The 15,949-nt window shown below is 41.5% G+C and overlaps 1 protein-coding gene across 2 annotated transcripts in view; it reads right to left on the reverse strand.

The window, feature by feature from the left end:
• LOC110501587 (inactive dipeptidyl peptidase 10) overlaps window positions 1-15,949 on the reverse strand; it is a 313,751-nt gene that overhangs the window by 135,087 nt on the left and 162,715 nt on the right. For both annotated transcript variants that reach the window (XM_021579258.3, XM_021579259.3), the window contains exon 2: window positions 2,764-2,878. In XM_021579258.3, the coding sequence (XP_021434933.1) occupies window positions 2,764-2,878 (115 nt within the window). The remainder of the gene's footprint in view (window positions 1-2,763; window positions 2,879-15,949) is intronic.

Below are 15,949 nucleotides of genomic sequence, written 5' to 3' on the forward strand. Positions count from 1 at the left end.
TTGACGATATCCTGATTTTTTCACCGTCACTCCAGATTCATGTTCAGCACGTTCGACGTGTCCTCCAGCGCCTTTTAGAGAATTGTCTTTTTGTGAAGGCTGAGAAGTGCACTTTTCATGCCTCCTCCGTCACATTTCTCGGTTCTGTTATTTCCGCTGAAGGCATTAAGATGGATCCCGCTAAGGTCCAAGCTGTCATTGATTGGCCCGTCCCTAAGTCACGCGTCGAGCTGCAGCGCTTTCTCGGCTTCGCAAACTTCTATCGTCGTTTCATCCGTAATTTCGGTCAGGTGGCAGCTCCTCTCACAGCCCTTACTTCTGTCAAGACGTGCTTTAAGTGGTCCGTTTCCGCCCAGGGAGCTTTTGATCTCCTCAAGAATCGTTTTACATCCGCTCCTATCCTTGTTACACCTGACGTCTCTAGACAGTTCGTTGTCGAGGTTGACGCGTCAGAGGTGGGCGTGGGAGCCATTCTTTCTCAGCGCTCCCTCTCTGACGACAAGGTCCACCCATGCGCGTATTTTTCTCATCGCCTGTCGCCGTCGGAACGTAACTATGATGTGGGTAACCGCGAACTGCTCGCCATCCGGTTAGCCCTAGGCGAATGGCGACAGTGGTTGGAGGGGGCGACCGTTCCTTTTGTCGTTTGGACTGACCATAGGAACCTTGAGTACATCCGTTCTGCCAAACGACTTAATGCGCGTCAGGCGCGTTGGGCGCTGTTTTTCGCTCGTTTCGAGTTTGTGATTTCTTATCGTCCGGGCTCTAAGAACACCAAGCCTGATGCTTTGTCTCGTCTCTTCAGTTCTTCAGTAGCCTCCACTGACCCCGAGGGGATTCTCCCTGAGGGGCGTGTTGTCGGGTTGACTGTCTGGGGAATTGAGAGGCAGGTAAAACAAGCGCTCACTCACACTCCGTCGCCGCGCGCTTGTCCTAGGAACCTTCTTTTCGTTCCCGTTCCTACTCGTCTGGCCGTTCTTCAGTGGGCTCACTCTGCCAAGTTAGCCGGCCACCCTGGCGTTCGGGGTACGCTTGCTTCCATTCGCCAGCGTTTTTGGTGGCCCACCCGGGAGCATGACACGCGTCGTTTCGTGGCTGCTTGTTCGGTCTGCGCGCAGACTAAGTCCGGTAACTCTCCTCCTGCCGGCCGTCTCAGGCCGCTTCCTATTCCCTCTCGACCGTGGTCTCACATCGCCTTAGATTTTGTCACCGGACTGCCTTCGTCAGCGGGGAAGACTGTTATTCTTACGGTTGTCGATAGGTTCTCTAAGGCGGCTCATTTCATTCCCCTTGCTAAGCTTCCTTCTGCTAAAGAGACGGCACAAATCATCATCGAGAATGTTTTCAGAATTCATGGCCTTCCGTCAGACGTCGTTTCGGACAGAGGTCCGCAATTCACGTCTCAATTTTGGAGGGAGTTTTGCCGTTTGATTGGGGCTTCCGTCAGTCTCTCTTCCGGCTTTCACCCCCAGTCTAACGGTCAAGCAGAACGGGCCAATCAGACTATTGGTCGCATCTTACGCAGTCTTTCTTTTCGCAACCCTGCGTCTTGGTCAGAACAGCTCCCCTGGGCAGAATACGCCCACAACTCGCTTCCTTCGTCTGCGACCGGGCTTTCTCCTTTTCAGAGTAGCCTCGGGTACCAGCCTCCGCTGTTCTCATCTCAGTTCGCCGAGTCCAGCGTCCCCTCCGCTCAGGCTTTTGTCCAACGTTGCGAGCGCACCTGGAAGAGGGTCAGGTCTGCACTTTGCCGTTATAGGGCGCAGACTGTGAGGGCTGCTAATAAGCGTAGAACTAAGAGTCCTAGATATTGTCGCGGTCAGAGAGTTTGGCTCTCCACTCAGAACCTTCCCCTTAAGACGGCTTCTCGCAAGTTGACCCCGCGGTTCATTGGTCCGTTCCGTATTTCTCGGGTCATTAATCCTGTCGCAGTTCGACTTCTTCTTCCGCGATACCTTCGTCGCGTCCACCCGGTCTTCCATGTCTCCTGTATTAAGCCCGTTCTTCGCGCCCCCGCTCGTCTTCCCCCCCCCCCCCCCATCCTTGTCGAGGGCGCACCCATCTACAGGGTCCGCAGGATTTTGGACATGCGTCCTCGGGGCCGTGGTCACCAGTACCTTGTCGATTGGGAGGGGTACGGTCCTGAGGAGAGGAGTTGGGTTCCCTCTCGGGACGTGCTGGACCGTGCGCTGATCGAGGATTTCCTCCGTTGCCGCCAGGTTTCCTCCTCGAGTGCGCCAGGAGGCGCTCGGTGAGTGGGGGGGTACTGTCATGTTGTGTCTTGTCTCTGTCCTTTCCCTTCACCCTGTCTCCCTCTGCTGGTCGTTGTTATGTTACCTTTTCTCCCCCTCTTTTCCCCAGCTGTGCCTTGTCTCCTCCTAATTACCCATTTCACCCCGTTCCCCACCTGTTCCCTTTTTCCCTCTGATTAGGTCTCTATATCTCTCTCTGTTTCTGTTCCTGTCCTTGTCGGATTCTTGTTTGTGTTTCATGCCTGAGCCAGACTATCGTCATGTTTGCTGTAACCTTGTCCTGTCCTGTCGGAATCTGCCGGTCTATCTGAGCCTACCTATGTTTGGTTATTAAAGAAGCTCTGTTTAAGTTAGTTCGCTTTTGGGTCCTCATTCACTCACCATAACAACGTCACTCAGCATAAACTGTTCTTAATTGCAGCAAATTGAGGATGTTGATGAACAGCTGAGTACTGAAACTAAGTCAATATACAAGGTGTAGTGTACTTATTATCTATGCCCAATACCGTACCTGGGGTGAGGAGGATGACAGACATGGTGATAAGAGAGCAGACCCCCAAAATAACCAGCAGAGCAATAGCAATTCCTTTCCAGTTCCTGTCAGGTGGAGCTCCCGCACCAAGGTCCTGTAGAGAAACAGAGAGAGTTAGGGAGAAAGAGAGAGAGAGAGAGCATCAGTTGTCAAAAGAGCGTTCTGGAAAATACCTTTCAACATCTTTGGAAAATACCAATGTTCAGCTAAAAGTAGACATACCTAGACACACAGAACCACAAAACACAGGGATAAACACACAAAAGGATAACAACCCCACATACATTTTAGAGATTTGAGCACATTTTCTTCCTAGCTCTATTTCCTTGCTTCCATCCACACAAACTATTTTCAAGACCACAGATTGTCAATACATGAGTTCTTCTATGTTGAGTCAAAGTGTTATGTAGGAGCTTACAATAAACATACCCATAACGTAAAATTGCTGGAATGTCAAATTGAAAGCCAAATCCAATTCCCAGATCACAGACATTGTGCATGCCATACACATCCATTTTGAAGCAGGGACACAATAGGAAGCAGAATGAGTTAGCATGGGTTGATCCCTACAATACGATGTAAACAGCCTAAGAAGAAAAACACAATACTAAAACAGCACAGTGTGTTAGGATTAAGTGCTGGTCCTTGTGTCACAATAACAATGTCAATGATTGTGACCATGTCAATGACAGCAGAGTAAATGTTTACTCATGCACTAGGTACAGGTGAAGGATCTCAATTTTACCAGTTTCTCAAAGCAGGAAAATAAGCTTGTCGCAACAGAAATTGTGAATTATTGTGTGGAAATAATGATTTGACATTTTTGCATGGGTTGATACATTTTAAGTTAGGGCAAATCAAATTAGAAATTTTGAAGTGGAAATAACCAACTTTAGAAGACTTTTTAAACCTTGTACCACAAGTTTGCATTTCCTGTAACAACAGGATGATCAAATTAAGATTATAAATCTGTAATAGTAGAATGACATAAAGTAGTAAATAATACAGTCACAAAAGTTACTCATTCAGCTGTATAATAGTCAATGTGCTAGCCACGATGTTTCAGCATGTCACCTTGAGCTGCATTGATAACCAGCTCCATGGCGAGGCTCAAAACAAGCTGCATGATAGGGCTTCATCTAAGCTGTGCGGTGGGGCTCAATGAATAACACGAGCAACATTATGGCATTTTGTGTTTAAATTCAACTCTGAGGTAGGGAGGGGTTTATAAGTTGCATGGAGGAGCTCAGAGTAAATGGCATGAAGAGACTTTATGAAAAATGCAAGTTAATACTTCATAATTTGCATTTCAAGAGGGGAATTTGCATGGTTGAATTGTTTTCATTAAACCAATGACTGTATATATGAAATATATCAAATAAATCAAACTTGATTTGTCACATACGCTGAATACAACATGTGTAGACCTTACCATGAATGCTTACTTACAACCCTTAACCAACAGAGTGCAGTTCAAGAAAGAGTTAAGAAAATATTCCAAATAAACTAAAGTAAAAAATAATAAAAAGTAACACAATAAAATAACAATAATGGTTTTAGCCATCGATCACGTGACACCATTCATTCCTATGTGATGACTCAATAGCGCACTGAAGCAAAATTATGTCGGCTAAGATGGCGTCTAATGGAGACGCTGGCCTTTAATCAATTAGATTTGCTCAGTTCCTGCCTCCTCTCACCTCCTGCCTCCTCTCACCTCCTGGGCCCTCAGATCCTCAAAAGGTTATACAGCTGCACCATCAAGAGCGGCTTAACTGGCTGCATCATCGCTTGGTTTAAACAAGTGTTTGGAATCAGACCGCAAGGCGCTACGGAGGTTAATGTGAACGGCCCAGCACATCACTGGGGCCGAGCTCCCTGCCATCCAGGACCTCTATACCAGGCGGTGTCAGAAGAAGGCCCAAAAAATTGTCAAAGACTCCATCCACTCAATCCACAGACTGTTCTCTCTGCTACTTCACAGCAAGCGGTACCAATGTACCAACAGGACCCTGAACATCTTCTAACCCTAAGCCATAAGACTTCTAAACAAGACAGCTAAAATGTAATCAAATGGCTACCTGAACTACCTGCATTGACCCTTTTTTGCACTAACTCTCTTGCACATACTTTATGCACACCCACTGGACTCTACCCACACACTCACACACACTGACACTTCAACGCCCAAATACTTAAAAAAAATGTTTTAACCTTTATTTAACTCACACGCACACCCACACACACATAATATGCACACACATGCATACTGACACCATACACGCTTTCACACTCACCACATACGCTGCTGCTACTGTCTATTATCTATCCTGTTACCTACCTCAATTACCTCGTACCCCTGCACATCAACTCAGTACTGGTACTCCCTATATAAAGCCATGTTATTTTTACTCATTATTTTTATGTTATTCACTGTGTATTTATTCCTAATTTGTATCTTATCTTTACTCTGCATTGTTGGAAATGTACCCGTAAGTAAACATTTCACTCTGTCTACACCTGTTGTCTATGAAGCATGTGACAAATAAAATTGGACTACATTTTTTTAGGAGGGAAGGACACTCTTCCGTTTGCCTACTAACAAACTGACACACTCCTCGACCACTCAACCACTTAGTGGTTTACGGGTCACGGAGGAGAAAGGATGGAGGACAGACTTTTGCCCACGCGAGAAAACCCCATAACATGCGCAGTTTGAACTACACCAGGAAGTGATGTTGCTGGCTAGCTCAGTGCTGCCCCCTCTCATTGATTAACTCTAGTTGAATGCCGACCCGGGTACTGCAGGCTAAATTATCGTTATTATCGTTCTGTGTGAGATTTTTTAATAATTGGTTCAAGGACATACATCTGTTGTATAAGAATAAATAATTGGTACCATGAATTTCTTCAAAACATGTTTTTATTTGATCAAAAATTAACCATGAGGATTGCCATTTTTTCCATTCACTATAATGAGGGATCCTGTTTTCAGCTAACAATGCCTGCAGTACCACGGTCTGCCTTGAATTTACTTCAATGAGAGGGGGTAGTTGTTCTCCACTGCATTAAATCCTTTCTTGGAGTCTCTCTCTCACACTCCAACTTCATGACCCCCGACTACTGTAGCAACTCCCTGGCACAAACAAGCAGCCTTTTACCAGCTGTACAGTATCAGCGTGTGTCATTACCTCTATTCGACAAGACAGAAACACAACACTGTTTGCATTTAACAATTTCACAGGTTAACATGGAGAAAGGACACTGGTCATCGGGTCAAGATGGCCGCCTAAGTTAATAGCCATGCACTGGTGGGGTAAGAGGCTGTGGCACTGTCAGAGTTCTGCCTCAGTGGTCTTAAAAAGGCTCTCCTCCATCCACATCTGCTAGTTCTGATAAGGTGGCAACATTAAGACCCTCTCTCCACATCATCCAAACCACTAGCTTTCTGGCTTCAATTGCCCACAAAACCCTGCAGGTACAGGGAGGGGATTACTGGCCGACGACCCATTTCTAAGATGTGATTGGCTAGATGGGGTGAAGTAGAAAAATGGCTAGTTAGACTGTATCAAAACGATTTTTAGACATTTCTGCTCCATCTTCTAGAGGAGGTGTCCAGTGTCTATTTATTAAATGTATCTTGGAGGTTTCACGGGTTAATTGTAAACTAAACCATCATATTTCTCCTGCTCCAGAAAATGTTCAAATAGTCAAGCACCTCTCCAACAGCTGTGGAGAGTGCAGTTTTCGGTTGTCCATATTTGAATGCCAGGGGGCACCCCTTCGTTCTGGGACCAAAGTGTTGTATCATTTACGACCCCCAAAGGGCCCAGGAGGCTGATCTATTATCAGAGGTTAGGCTGACGCTCATTTCATTAATTTCACAAATAAAAGGCTGCCTTGTCCTTGAATGTTGACAGCAGCTCTAAATTGTCAAATCCCTCCATGCATGAGCTTTTCTCTTCACCTCACTCTATCTCTTTCTCTTTCTACAATTTCCTACTTAGCAGTTTTGGAATCATCATCCTTAATTTATTAACTCAATTATGAGCAAAGATAGAGTCATGAGAGTTCTGGCCCGACGTGTCTCTCCATTACCATTATGGGGATTAGGAAACCGTGGCAGGGCCCTGACAAATGCCTAGCCTTCAGGAAAATTAAAAAAATTGCCTGGGTGTGTTTCACTTAGAGCACCCCCCCTCCCCCCTCCCCATAGTGGGGAGACATCCCCCATGACCGTTCTACTGCAGCTCATATATTGTATTCAGAGCTTCACAGCTGAAGTCATTCAGAGCTTCATAGCTGAAGTCATTGGAATCACAGTTGCCCCAACACACATTCAGTGACACATGCCTTTACTTGAAGAGTTATGCCACTTTACAATATGCTTATGACCCTATTATGGATGTGTCATAAATAACACTTCAAGTAAATTGTTATCACACCTACTGTACACATTGCTCCCGAGTGGCGCAGCGGTCTAAGGCTTTGCACCTCAGTGCTAGAGGTGTCACTACAGACCCTGGTTCGATTCCAGGCTGTATCACAACCGGCCGTGATTGGGAGTGCCATAGGGCGGCGCCATCCGTGTTAGGGTTTGGCCGGGATAGGCCGTCATGGTAAATAAGAATTTGTTCTTAACTGACTTGCCTAGTTAAATAAAGGTTAAATAAAATACACAGACATATCCACAGGCAACGGCCTACAGGCAAAGGACTGCTAAACAGTAGAGCCCAACCAAGCAAGCATGTTGCCATCTAGCACTGCAAGTCTAACTTTCTTTACTTTCACCAGTCTAGACAGAGTTTCCGTTTCGATTTACAGTCCAAATAAAACAACAGAGTCATAAAACTAATATGGCTGCCCACACCATTTTTCAGATGCCAATTTTTTTGCGCCTTTGATTTTCTGTCATAGAATGTCATTCATCTTCCAAATGTGCTATGTTACTCCACATCGGAGTGTGCAGTCTGTGTTGCAGGGAGACACTGAAAACCATAAATAAATATCTGACAGCTCTGGCAATTAGCAATCAGACAAAGGCTGTGTTCCAAAAGGCACCCTATTCTCTTTACAGTGCACTACTTTTCACCAGGGCCTATAGGTCAAAAGTAGTGCAATGTGTAGGCAATAGGGTGCCATTTGGGATGCATCCAGAGCCTTCATTTATCTATGTCTCAGAGAAGAAACTCAAGGGAGAAGAAGCACATGTCTATGGGGAGTTAGGGTTGAGATGTTTTGTAGGTACACATAAAATATCCCTTTTATAGTTACAGTGAGCTCCAAAAGTATTGAGAGAGTGACACATTTTTGGTAGTGTTGGTTCTGTATACAATGACTATGAGGTTAAAGTGCAGACTATCCGCTTCAATTTTAGGGTATTTTCATCCTTATTGTGTGAACTGTTTAGAAATTACAGCACTTTTTGTACTTAGTCCACCATTTTAGGGGACCAAAAGGGTTGGGATAAATTCACTTATGTGATTTAAAGTAGTCAAAAGTTTAGTATTTGGTCCCATATTCCTAGCATGCAATTATTATCAAGCTTGTGACTCCACAAATATGTTGGGTGTATTTGCTTGTTTTGGTTGTTTCAGAAAATAGTTTGTCCAATAAAAATTAATGGTAAATAATGTATTTTGTCATTTTGGAGTCACTTCTGTTGTAAATAAGAATATAATATGTTTCTAAACACTTCTACATTAATGTGGATGCTACCATGATTACGGATAGTCCTGAATTAATCGTGAATAATGATGAGTGATGCACAAATACTGCATGATACCTCCAAGACATGCCAACTTTTCACCGTCACAATAAAAGGGGAGGTTAGCATTTTATTTGGGGGAAGAGTATGATATTTAAGCATCTGTAACTTTCTCACTCATCATTATTCATGAATCATTCAGGAATGTCTGTAATCATGTTAGCATCCATATTAATGTAGAAGAGTGAAGACACATACAGTGGGGCAAAAAAAGTATTTAGTCAGCCACCAATTGTGCAAGTTCTCCCACTTAAAAAGATGAGAGAGGCCTGTAATTTTCATCATAGGTATACTTCAACTATGACAGACAAAATTAGGAAAAAAATCCAGAAAATCACATTTTTTTGTTGTTGCAGCGATTCAAAACTGTTTTGTTTACTACATAATTCCATATGTGTTATTTCATAGTTTTGATGTCTTCACTATTATTCTACAATATAGAAAATTGTAAAAAAATAAAGAAAAACAAAACAAAAAAAATCACGAGACGGTTTTGGCTCTGTATGATCAGCCTGATGCAGACCCCTGACCTACAGGATGGTCAAGCAATTTAATGTTTCTGACATCTGCAACCTGGACTCAAGGGTAGACGTAACATAGTAAACTAAAGTCCAGAACACATCAAATAGGTATGATACCATCTGTTAACCTTTTGCGTGTAGGCGGCAGTATTTTCGTTTTTGGCTATAAAATGTACCCATTTGGAACTGCCTATTTCTCAGCCCCAGAAACTAGAATATGCATATAATTGTCAGATTAGGATAGAAAACACTCTAAAGTTTCCAAAACTGTCAAAATATTGTCTGTGAGTATAACAGAACTGATATTGCAGGCAAAAACCTGAGGAAAATCCAGACAAAGGAGTTAGCCTCTTATTTATTTATTCTGTTCCTATGCATGCCTATCCTCCATTTAAAGGGATATCAACCAGATTCCTTTTTCCGTGGCTTCCCTAATGTGTCAACAGTCTTTAGACATAGTTTCAGGCTTTTATTTGAAAAATGAGCGAGAAATATCACATTGCGTAAGTGGATAGGTGGGGGCTCTCAGAGTGAGTTTTTCGCAACAGAGTAAAGCGGCCATTGTTTCTCCCTGTCCTATTGAAAAACCTACACTCCCGGTTGATATATTATTATCGAATATATATTTTAAAAACAACCTGAGGATTGATTATAAAAAACGTTTGACATGTTTCTGTGGACATTATGGATATTATTTGGAATTTTTGTCTGCGTTGTCGTGACCGCTCTTTCCTGTGGATTTCTGAACATAACGTGACAAACAAACGGAGGTATTTTGGATTTTAAAATAATCTTTAACATCAGGGACTTATCTGATGAGATCGATTCAGCCACTTACATATTTAAGGAAAATTATGAAAACACAGATTGACTAAAGATAAATTGTTCTAGAATTTGTATGTTTTTATTGGACCAATTTTTGAGGAAGCCTGGTTTCCCTTGGCATCCATGAATACATGCCACTGTTCTGACGTACCAAAAAGGTCACAAGCTTTTGGGCTGCATCTCAATCCACCACAGCTACAGCAGTGTTGTAAAACCAGGAGACATCCCGAAAACCGGTCTTTTTAATTTGGGCTACAAATTAATATGTTGAGACTCACGAATTTGATGGTTTTCTCCATTTTGCTCTAGGACGCGCACAAGCCTCACAAGACTAATCTGAAGGTAGCCCGGTATCAGTTAAAAAAATGAATGGAAGTATACACTGAGTGTACAAAACATTAGGAACATCTTCCGAATATTGAGTTGCAACCCCTTTTCCCCTTAGAACAGCCTCAATTCGTCAGGGCAATGGACTCACTCAACAAGGTGTCAAAAGCATTCCACAGGGATGCTGGCCCATGTTGACTCCAATGCTTCACACAGTTTTGTCAAGTTGGGTAGTAGACTATTCTTGATACACACAGGAAACTGTTGAGAATGAAAAACCCAGCAGCGTTGAAGTTTTTGACACACTCAAACCTGTGCGCCTGGCACCTACTACAATACCCTATTCAAAGGCACTTAAATCTTTTGTCATGCCCGTTCACTTGGCACACTTACACAATCCATGTCTCAATTGTCTCAAGGCATAAAATCCTTCTTTAACCTGCCTTCTAACAGGTGACATCAATAAGGAATCATAGCTTTCACCTGGAGTCTATGTCATGGAAAAAGCAGGTGCTCCTAATGTTTTGGACACTCAGTGTATATGGAAGTACTTTAGTGCCTACAAAAGGGGTTAAATATGGATAAAAAAATAAATATATTATTTCCTGATCTTTCTTATATCTCTTAGATATAGGACAGACACTTCAAAACAAACTTCCTTTATATATTTTTTCCAAACTCTTTAGCCATGTATGAATATGTTATTCAATGCATTTCATCAAATAATGAAAACAACATTTTTATATAATTACAGGGGTCCTAAAATAAAAAAATAAAATAGCTAAATGAAATCTTAAAACAATTCCCAGAGTCCCTGGCCCTTAGACCTTAGGGGGTTATGGTTCTATCAAAACTGTGGTAAACAACTGTTTAAAATACTCTGAATTCCATATCTGTACCACACGATACAACGACAATACATCTCTCCAATGTGGTAATAATGCTGGTTTCCTAACCTGTATCCCAAATGGCACCATTTTCCCTAGTGCACTACATTTGACCAGAGCCCTATGGGTCCTGGTCAAAAGGAGTGTACTACATAGGTAATAAGGTCAATTTGGGATGTAGCCATAGTGCATTCAAATCCATAATTCAAATTATTTACATACCGCTCTAATCAAAGAGGGTATCAAACTGATTTGTAGGGACGCATTCAATTACTTATTCCAGATTCATAATCGGCCGCTACATTGGTATACAGTCTGTTGCATTAGTGTACGTTAAAATTCTAGTCAATGTTGAGCTGTTTTGGGTTTTGTGTATCTGTGCTGGTCTGAGCATGCCTAAGGACCAAATCTACCCAAGAGCATGCTGAACATATCTGAAGAAATCATCACACATATCCTATACCCTTTATCATTATAGACTATATATGCTTTGTAGACTCTACATGCTCTACATGCTTTAATCACACCAATCAAATATGAAATGTCAGTGTTTGTTTGGCTAAGGGACTTGGGATTTGGTTCACACTTTTACCTGAAGCAACCAGTCATGATGCCTTCATAAAACAGTCATAAGGAGGGGATAATAACTTTCGTAAGACAGAATCCAAAAAGTCACGGAAAGATAACAATGGCCAACTTACTTATTTTTGCATTATACAGTGCCTTCAGAAAGTATTCATACCCCTTGATTTATTCCACATTTTGTTGTGTTACAGCCTGAATTCAAAACCGATTAAATTGGTTTTTATCTCTCACCCATCTATACACAATACTCCATCATGAAAAAGTGAAAACAAGTTTTTAGACATTTTAACATTTTTTGGGCAAATTATTAACAGAAATACCTAATTTACATAAGTATTCATACCCCTGAGTCAATACTTTGTAGAAGCACGTTTTGCGGTGATTACAGCTGTGAGTCTATTTATGTTAGTCTTTAAGAGCTTTCACACCTGGATTATTATTTTACAAATTATTCAAGCTCTGTCAAGTAGATTGTTGATCATTGCTAAACAGCCATTTTCAATTATTACCCTAGATTTTCAAGCCGATTTAAGTAAAAACTGTAACTAAGCCATTCGTCTTGGTAAGCAACTCCAGTGTAGATTTGGTCTTGTGTTTTAGGTTATTGTCCTGCTGAAAGTTGACAAAATCTCCCAGTGTCTGTTGGAAAGCAGACTGAACCAGGGTATCCTCTAGGATTTTTTTCTGTGCTTATAACTGTATTCCATTTATTTTTATCCTAAAAAACTCCCTTGTCCTTGCCGATGACAAGCGTAACCATAACATGATGCAGCCACCACCATGTGTGAAAATACATAATGCTTTGTATTCAGGACAAAAAGTGAATTTCTTTGGTACATTATTTTGTAGTATTACTTACTGTATGTGCCTTGTTGCAAACAGGATGCATTTTTTATTCTGGCTTTCTTCTTCTCACTATGTCATTCAGGTTAGTATTGTGGAGTAACTACAATGTTGTTGATACATCCTCAGTTTCTCATATCACAACCATTAAACTCTGTAACTGTTTTAAAATCACCATTGGCCTCATGGTGAAATCCCTGAGCAGTTTCCTTCCTCTCCGGCAACTGAGTTGGGAAAAACGCCTGTATCTTTGTAGCGACTGGGTGTATTGATACACCATGCAAAGTATAATTAATAACTTTTCCCTGCTCAAAGGGATTTTCACTGTCTGTTTTTTTTTTTTTTTACAAATCTACCTATCAGTGCCTTTCTTTGAAAGGCATTGAAAAACCTACCTGGTCTTTGTGGTTGAATCTGTGCTTGAAATGTATTACTTGGTTGAGGGACCTTACAGATAATTGTATATGTGGGTTACAGAGATGGGTTAGTCATTCAAAAATCATGTTAACCATTATTATTGAACATTGAGTGAGTCCATGCAACTTATTATGCGATTTGTTCAGCACATTTTTACTCCTGAACTTGTTTAGGCTTGCCATAACAAAGGTGTTGAACACTTACTGACTGATGACATTTTCTTTTTACTCATTTCAGAAATGTTCTACTAACAAAATTCCACTTTGACATTATGTGGTATTGTGTGTAGATCATTGACACAAAATATCAACATAATCCATTTTAAATTCAGACTGTAACAGAGCTGCCAACTCTCATGTATTGGTCATGAGACAGATGCATTTGACCTCACATTCTCACCGCACACCTCATATCTCACGCATTGAAAAGCACTGCTTATATTTGTCTAATTAGTCTATTGTATAGTCAGCGCGTTAACTTTTCAACTGCTCCAAATTATTTTGAAATCGGAGCATCTGCACCTGCAATTTAACATCACGAGCTGAACCTTTATCATTGTCCTGTCTTGCCACAGCACTGTGAACAGCGGCACATTGAAGCATATGTAAGGGATCAAGGGGATTTGATGCATGTTTTAAAGAAACGCCCCTCAAAATTAGAGTAGAGCTGAATGGAGACAGAGAACATTCTCTGCTGAGTTTCTAAACCTCTAAAAACAGTAGCATGGTAGCGCTGTTTTATGTACAATGTTGTCAACAAAACGAGGTAGAGGTTACTCCCGTCCCTATTGCAGAATGCCTTTTGGCAGCATGTACTAAAGTGGATTTAATCCGCACTTGCATTAGTTCCTTCGTTTGGTGATTGTCGTTTAGGCTGTGACAACAAAAAGGCAGTAGATAGACCTACGTACGGTATGTTTCAGTCTGATCAGTGGAACAATTCTCATTCTTTAACAATGGGCTAAAATTGTATTTACCTAGGCAAATCAGTTAAGAAAAATTCTTATTTTCAAAGATGGCCTTTTTCAGGAGCAGAACGACAGATATTTTTACCTTGTCAGCTCAGGGATTTGATCTTGCAACCTTTTGGTTATGAGTCCAACACTCTTACCACTAGGCTACCTACCACCCTGAATAATATATGGTAAATATTTGCTTGGAAGCAAGAACACTATTGTTACTCCCTACACTTATTTTATTATTCCACTTCTTCCCAATTTTGCCAGTTAATCACATATTTGAAATCGGATATACCTACTTGTCTTTGAAAATGAATTACACGAGGCTATGTAATTTTGCAGCCATTTGTGGACAGTCTTGAATAAACATTGGATATTAAATACCCCAGGAATCTAAATAAATGTTAGTACTGTGCACATGCTAGGCAGAGATGATAGGGGAACTCACAACTCATAAAAACATCATACTTTGTCTATGTAGAGCAAGATGATGACAAGGATCTTCAACTAGTAGGCATAAACCAATTGAATATTGATATTGATTGTTATAACAAGAACATTTTCAAACACCCAGCACTTCAGGGGAGGCCAACCCTCTTGGAAAGCAAGCAGGATTTTCTTCCAGACCTATTTTAAAGAGATTGTCCACCCAAATTACAAAATGTTTGTGTTTTTATCTAAAAATAAATCCCAATGTCACAAAATTGTCGAATTGTGAGTGTTCATTTAATGTTCAAAGCATTCTGAATACACGTGACCTGTTGGTTTTTTTTGTGTTTTTTTTCACCCTAGTCATATGCCTAAGCCATGTCAAAATGCATGGAATTGTAGGAAATTAGCCTTAAAAAGTAACATTTCCCATCTAGGGGTTTGTGCCAGTGGGCAATGAAATTGACATAGCAAATCTTACTCTAAGCTTTCTTCAAAAGTTGGCAGCCCTGCTGTAAACACAACAAAATGTGGAATAAGTAAAGAGGTGTGAATACTTTCTGAAGTCACTGTATGTACCGAAAGTATCTGCTAAAGCCAATTCAATGTTTACTGATTCCTGATTTGTCTATAGAACTATGACAGTTGGAAGAGTATGGCTCAACTATATGTAATACTTTGTAGAGTGTTTATTCTTCAAAGTAGACAGTACAACACCTTAAGCTGTGAAGGTGTTAGTTATTTCTGTAATGACATGCATCTGATCCATCTGTACCCAAGACCCACCAGTACCCTGATAATTGAACATTTGCCAATGATCACAACACAACGCAAACCACCACACAACATACAGCACAACATTACCCTGCCACATATTTACTGTGATATACACCTTGGGTGTCCATACATGACTGGCCACAAGAACACAGAACCCTGCTCAATGCAAGTCTATGCCTTACAAATGCTTTCAACAGTTAAAGCCTCAAAGAGAAGTGGATAAACAGAACACTTTTTTGGACCAAAGAACAGACAACACGTTCCAATAAGCGACCAAGACATTCGATCCACAGCAGCGTTGTACGAAGTGCAAGTTTTTGACGGAGGTTAGAGTTGAAGCTACTCCTAAAATGGACATTGATCGCCACCACAGGCCATTCACCCACTGTTGGAATTCTTGTCTATACTCCACAGTGGGGCTCTAATGTATAAACTACACTACCCAGCATGCCCATGACACACACAGGGAAAAATGAGTGGGCCCTGATGGAACTAAATTCTCAACATTTAGACAGCTCAATCTACGAGTCTGTTTTTCTTTCATGTGAGTGGCTGAGCACAGTAGATATGGAGAGTTGCAGCTGTCCTATACACAAATGAATAGGTGCCCTATTTGGTTCCTTGTTTGTTTATCGGAGCTCTAATGACCAATGTTTGATGCTTCATGTGATAGTCATTGTCTAGCGCTGAAGTCAAGTGTCTAGTCCGGAATAAAATCTATGACGCGTTTGCACTCAATGGCGTTCATATTATATGTTATGAATGTCTACTCCTTCTCTCTCTTATCTCCTATGCCAAGTGATGCTTATTGTTTATAAAGCAAACAAGA

This window comes from Oncorhynchus mykiss, chromosome 22 (genome assembly GCF_057628025.1).
Source record: "Oncorhynchus mykiss isolate SJ-2025 chromosome 22, ASM5762802v1, whole genome shotgun sequence".
Classification (NCBI taxonomy): Eukaryota; Metazoa; Chordata; class Actinopteri; order Salmoniformes; family Salmonidae; genus Oncorhynchus; species Oncorhynchus mykiss.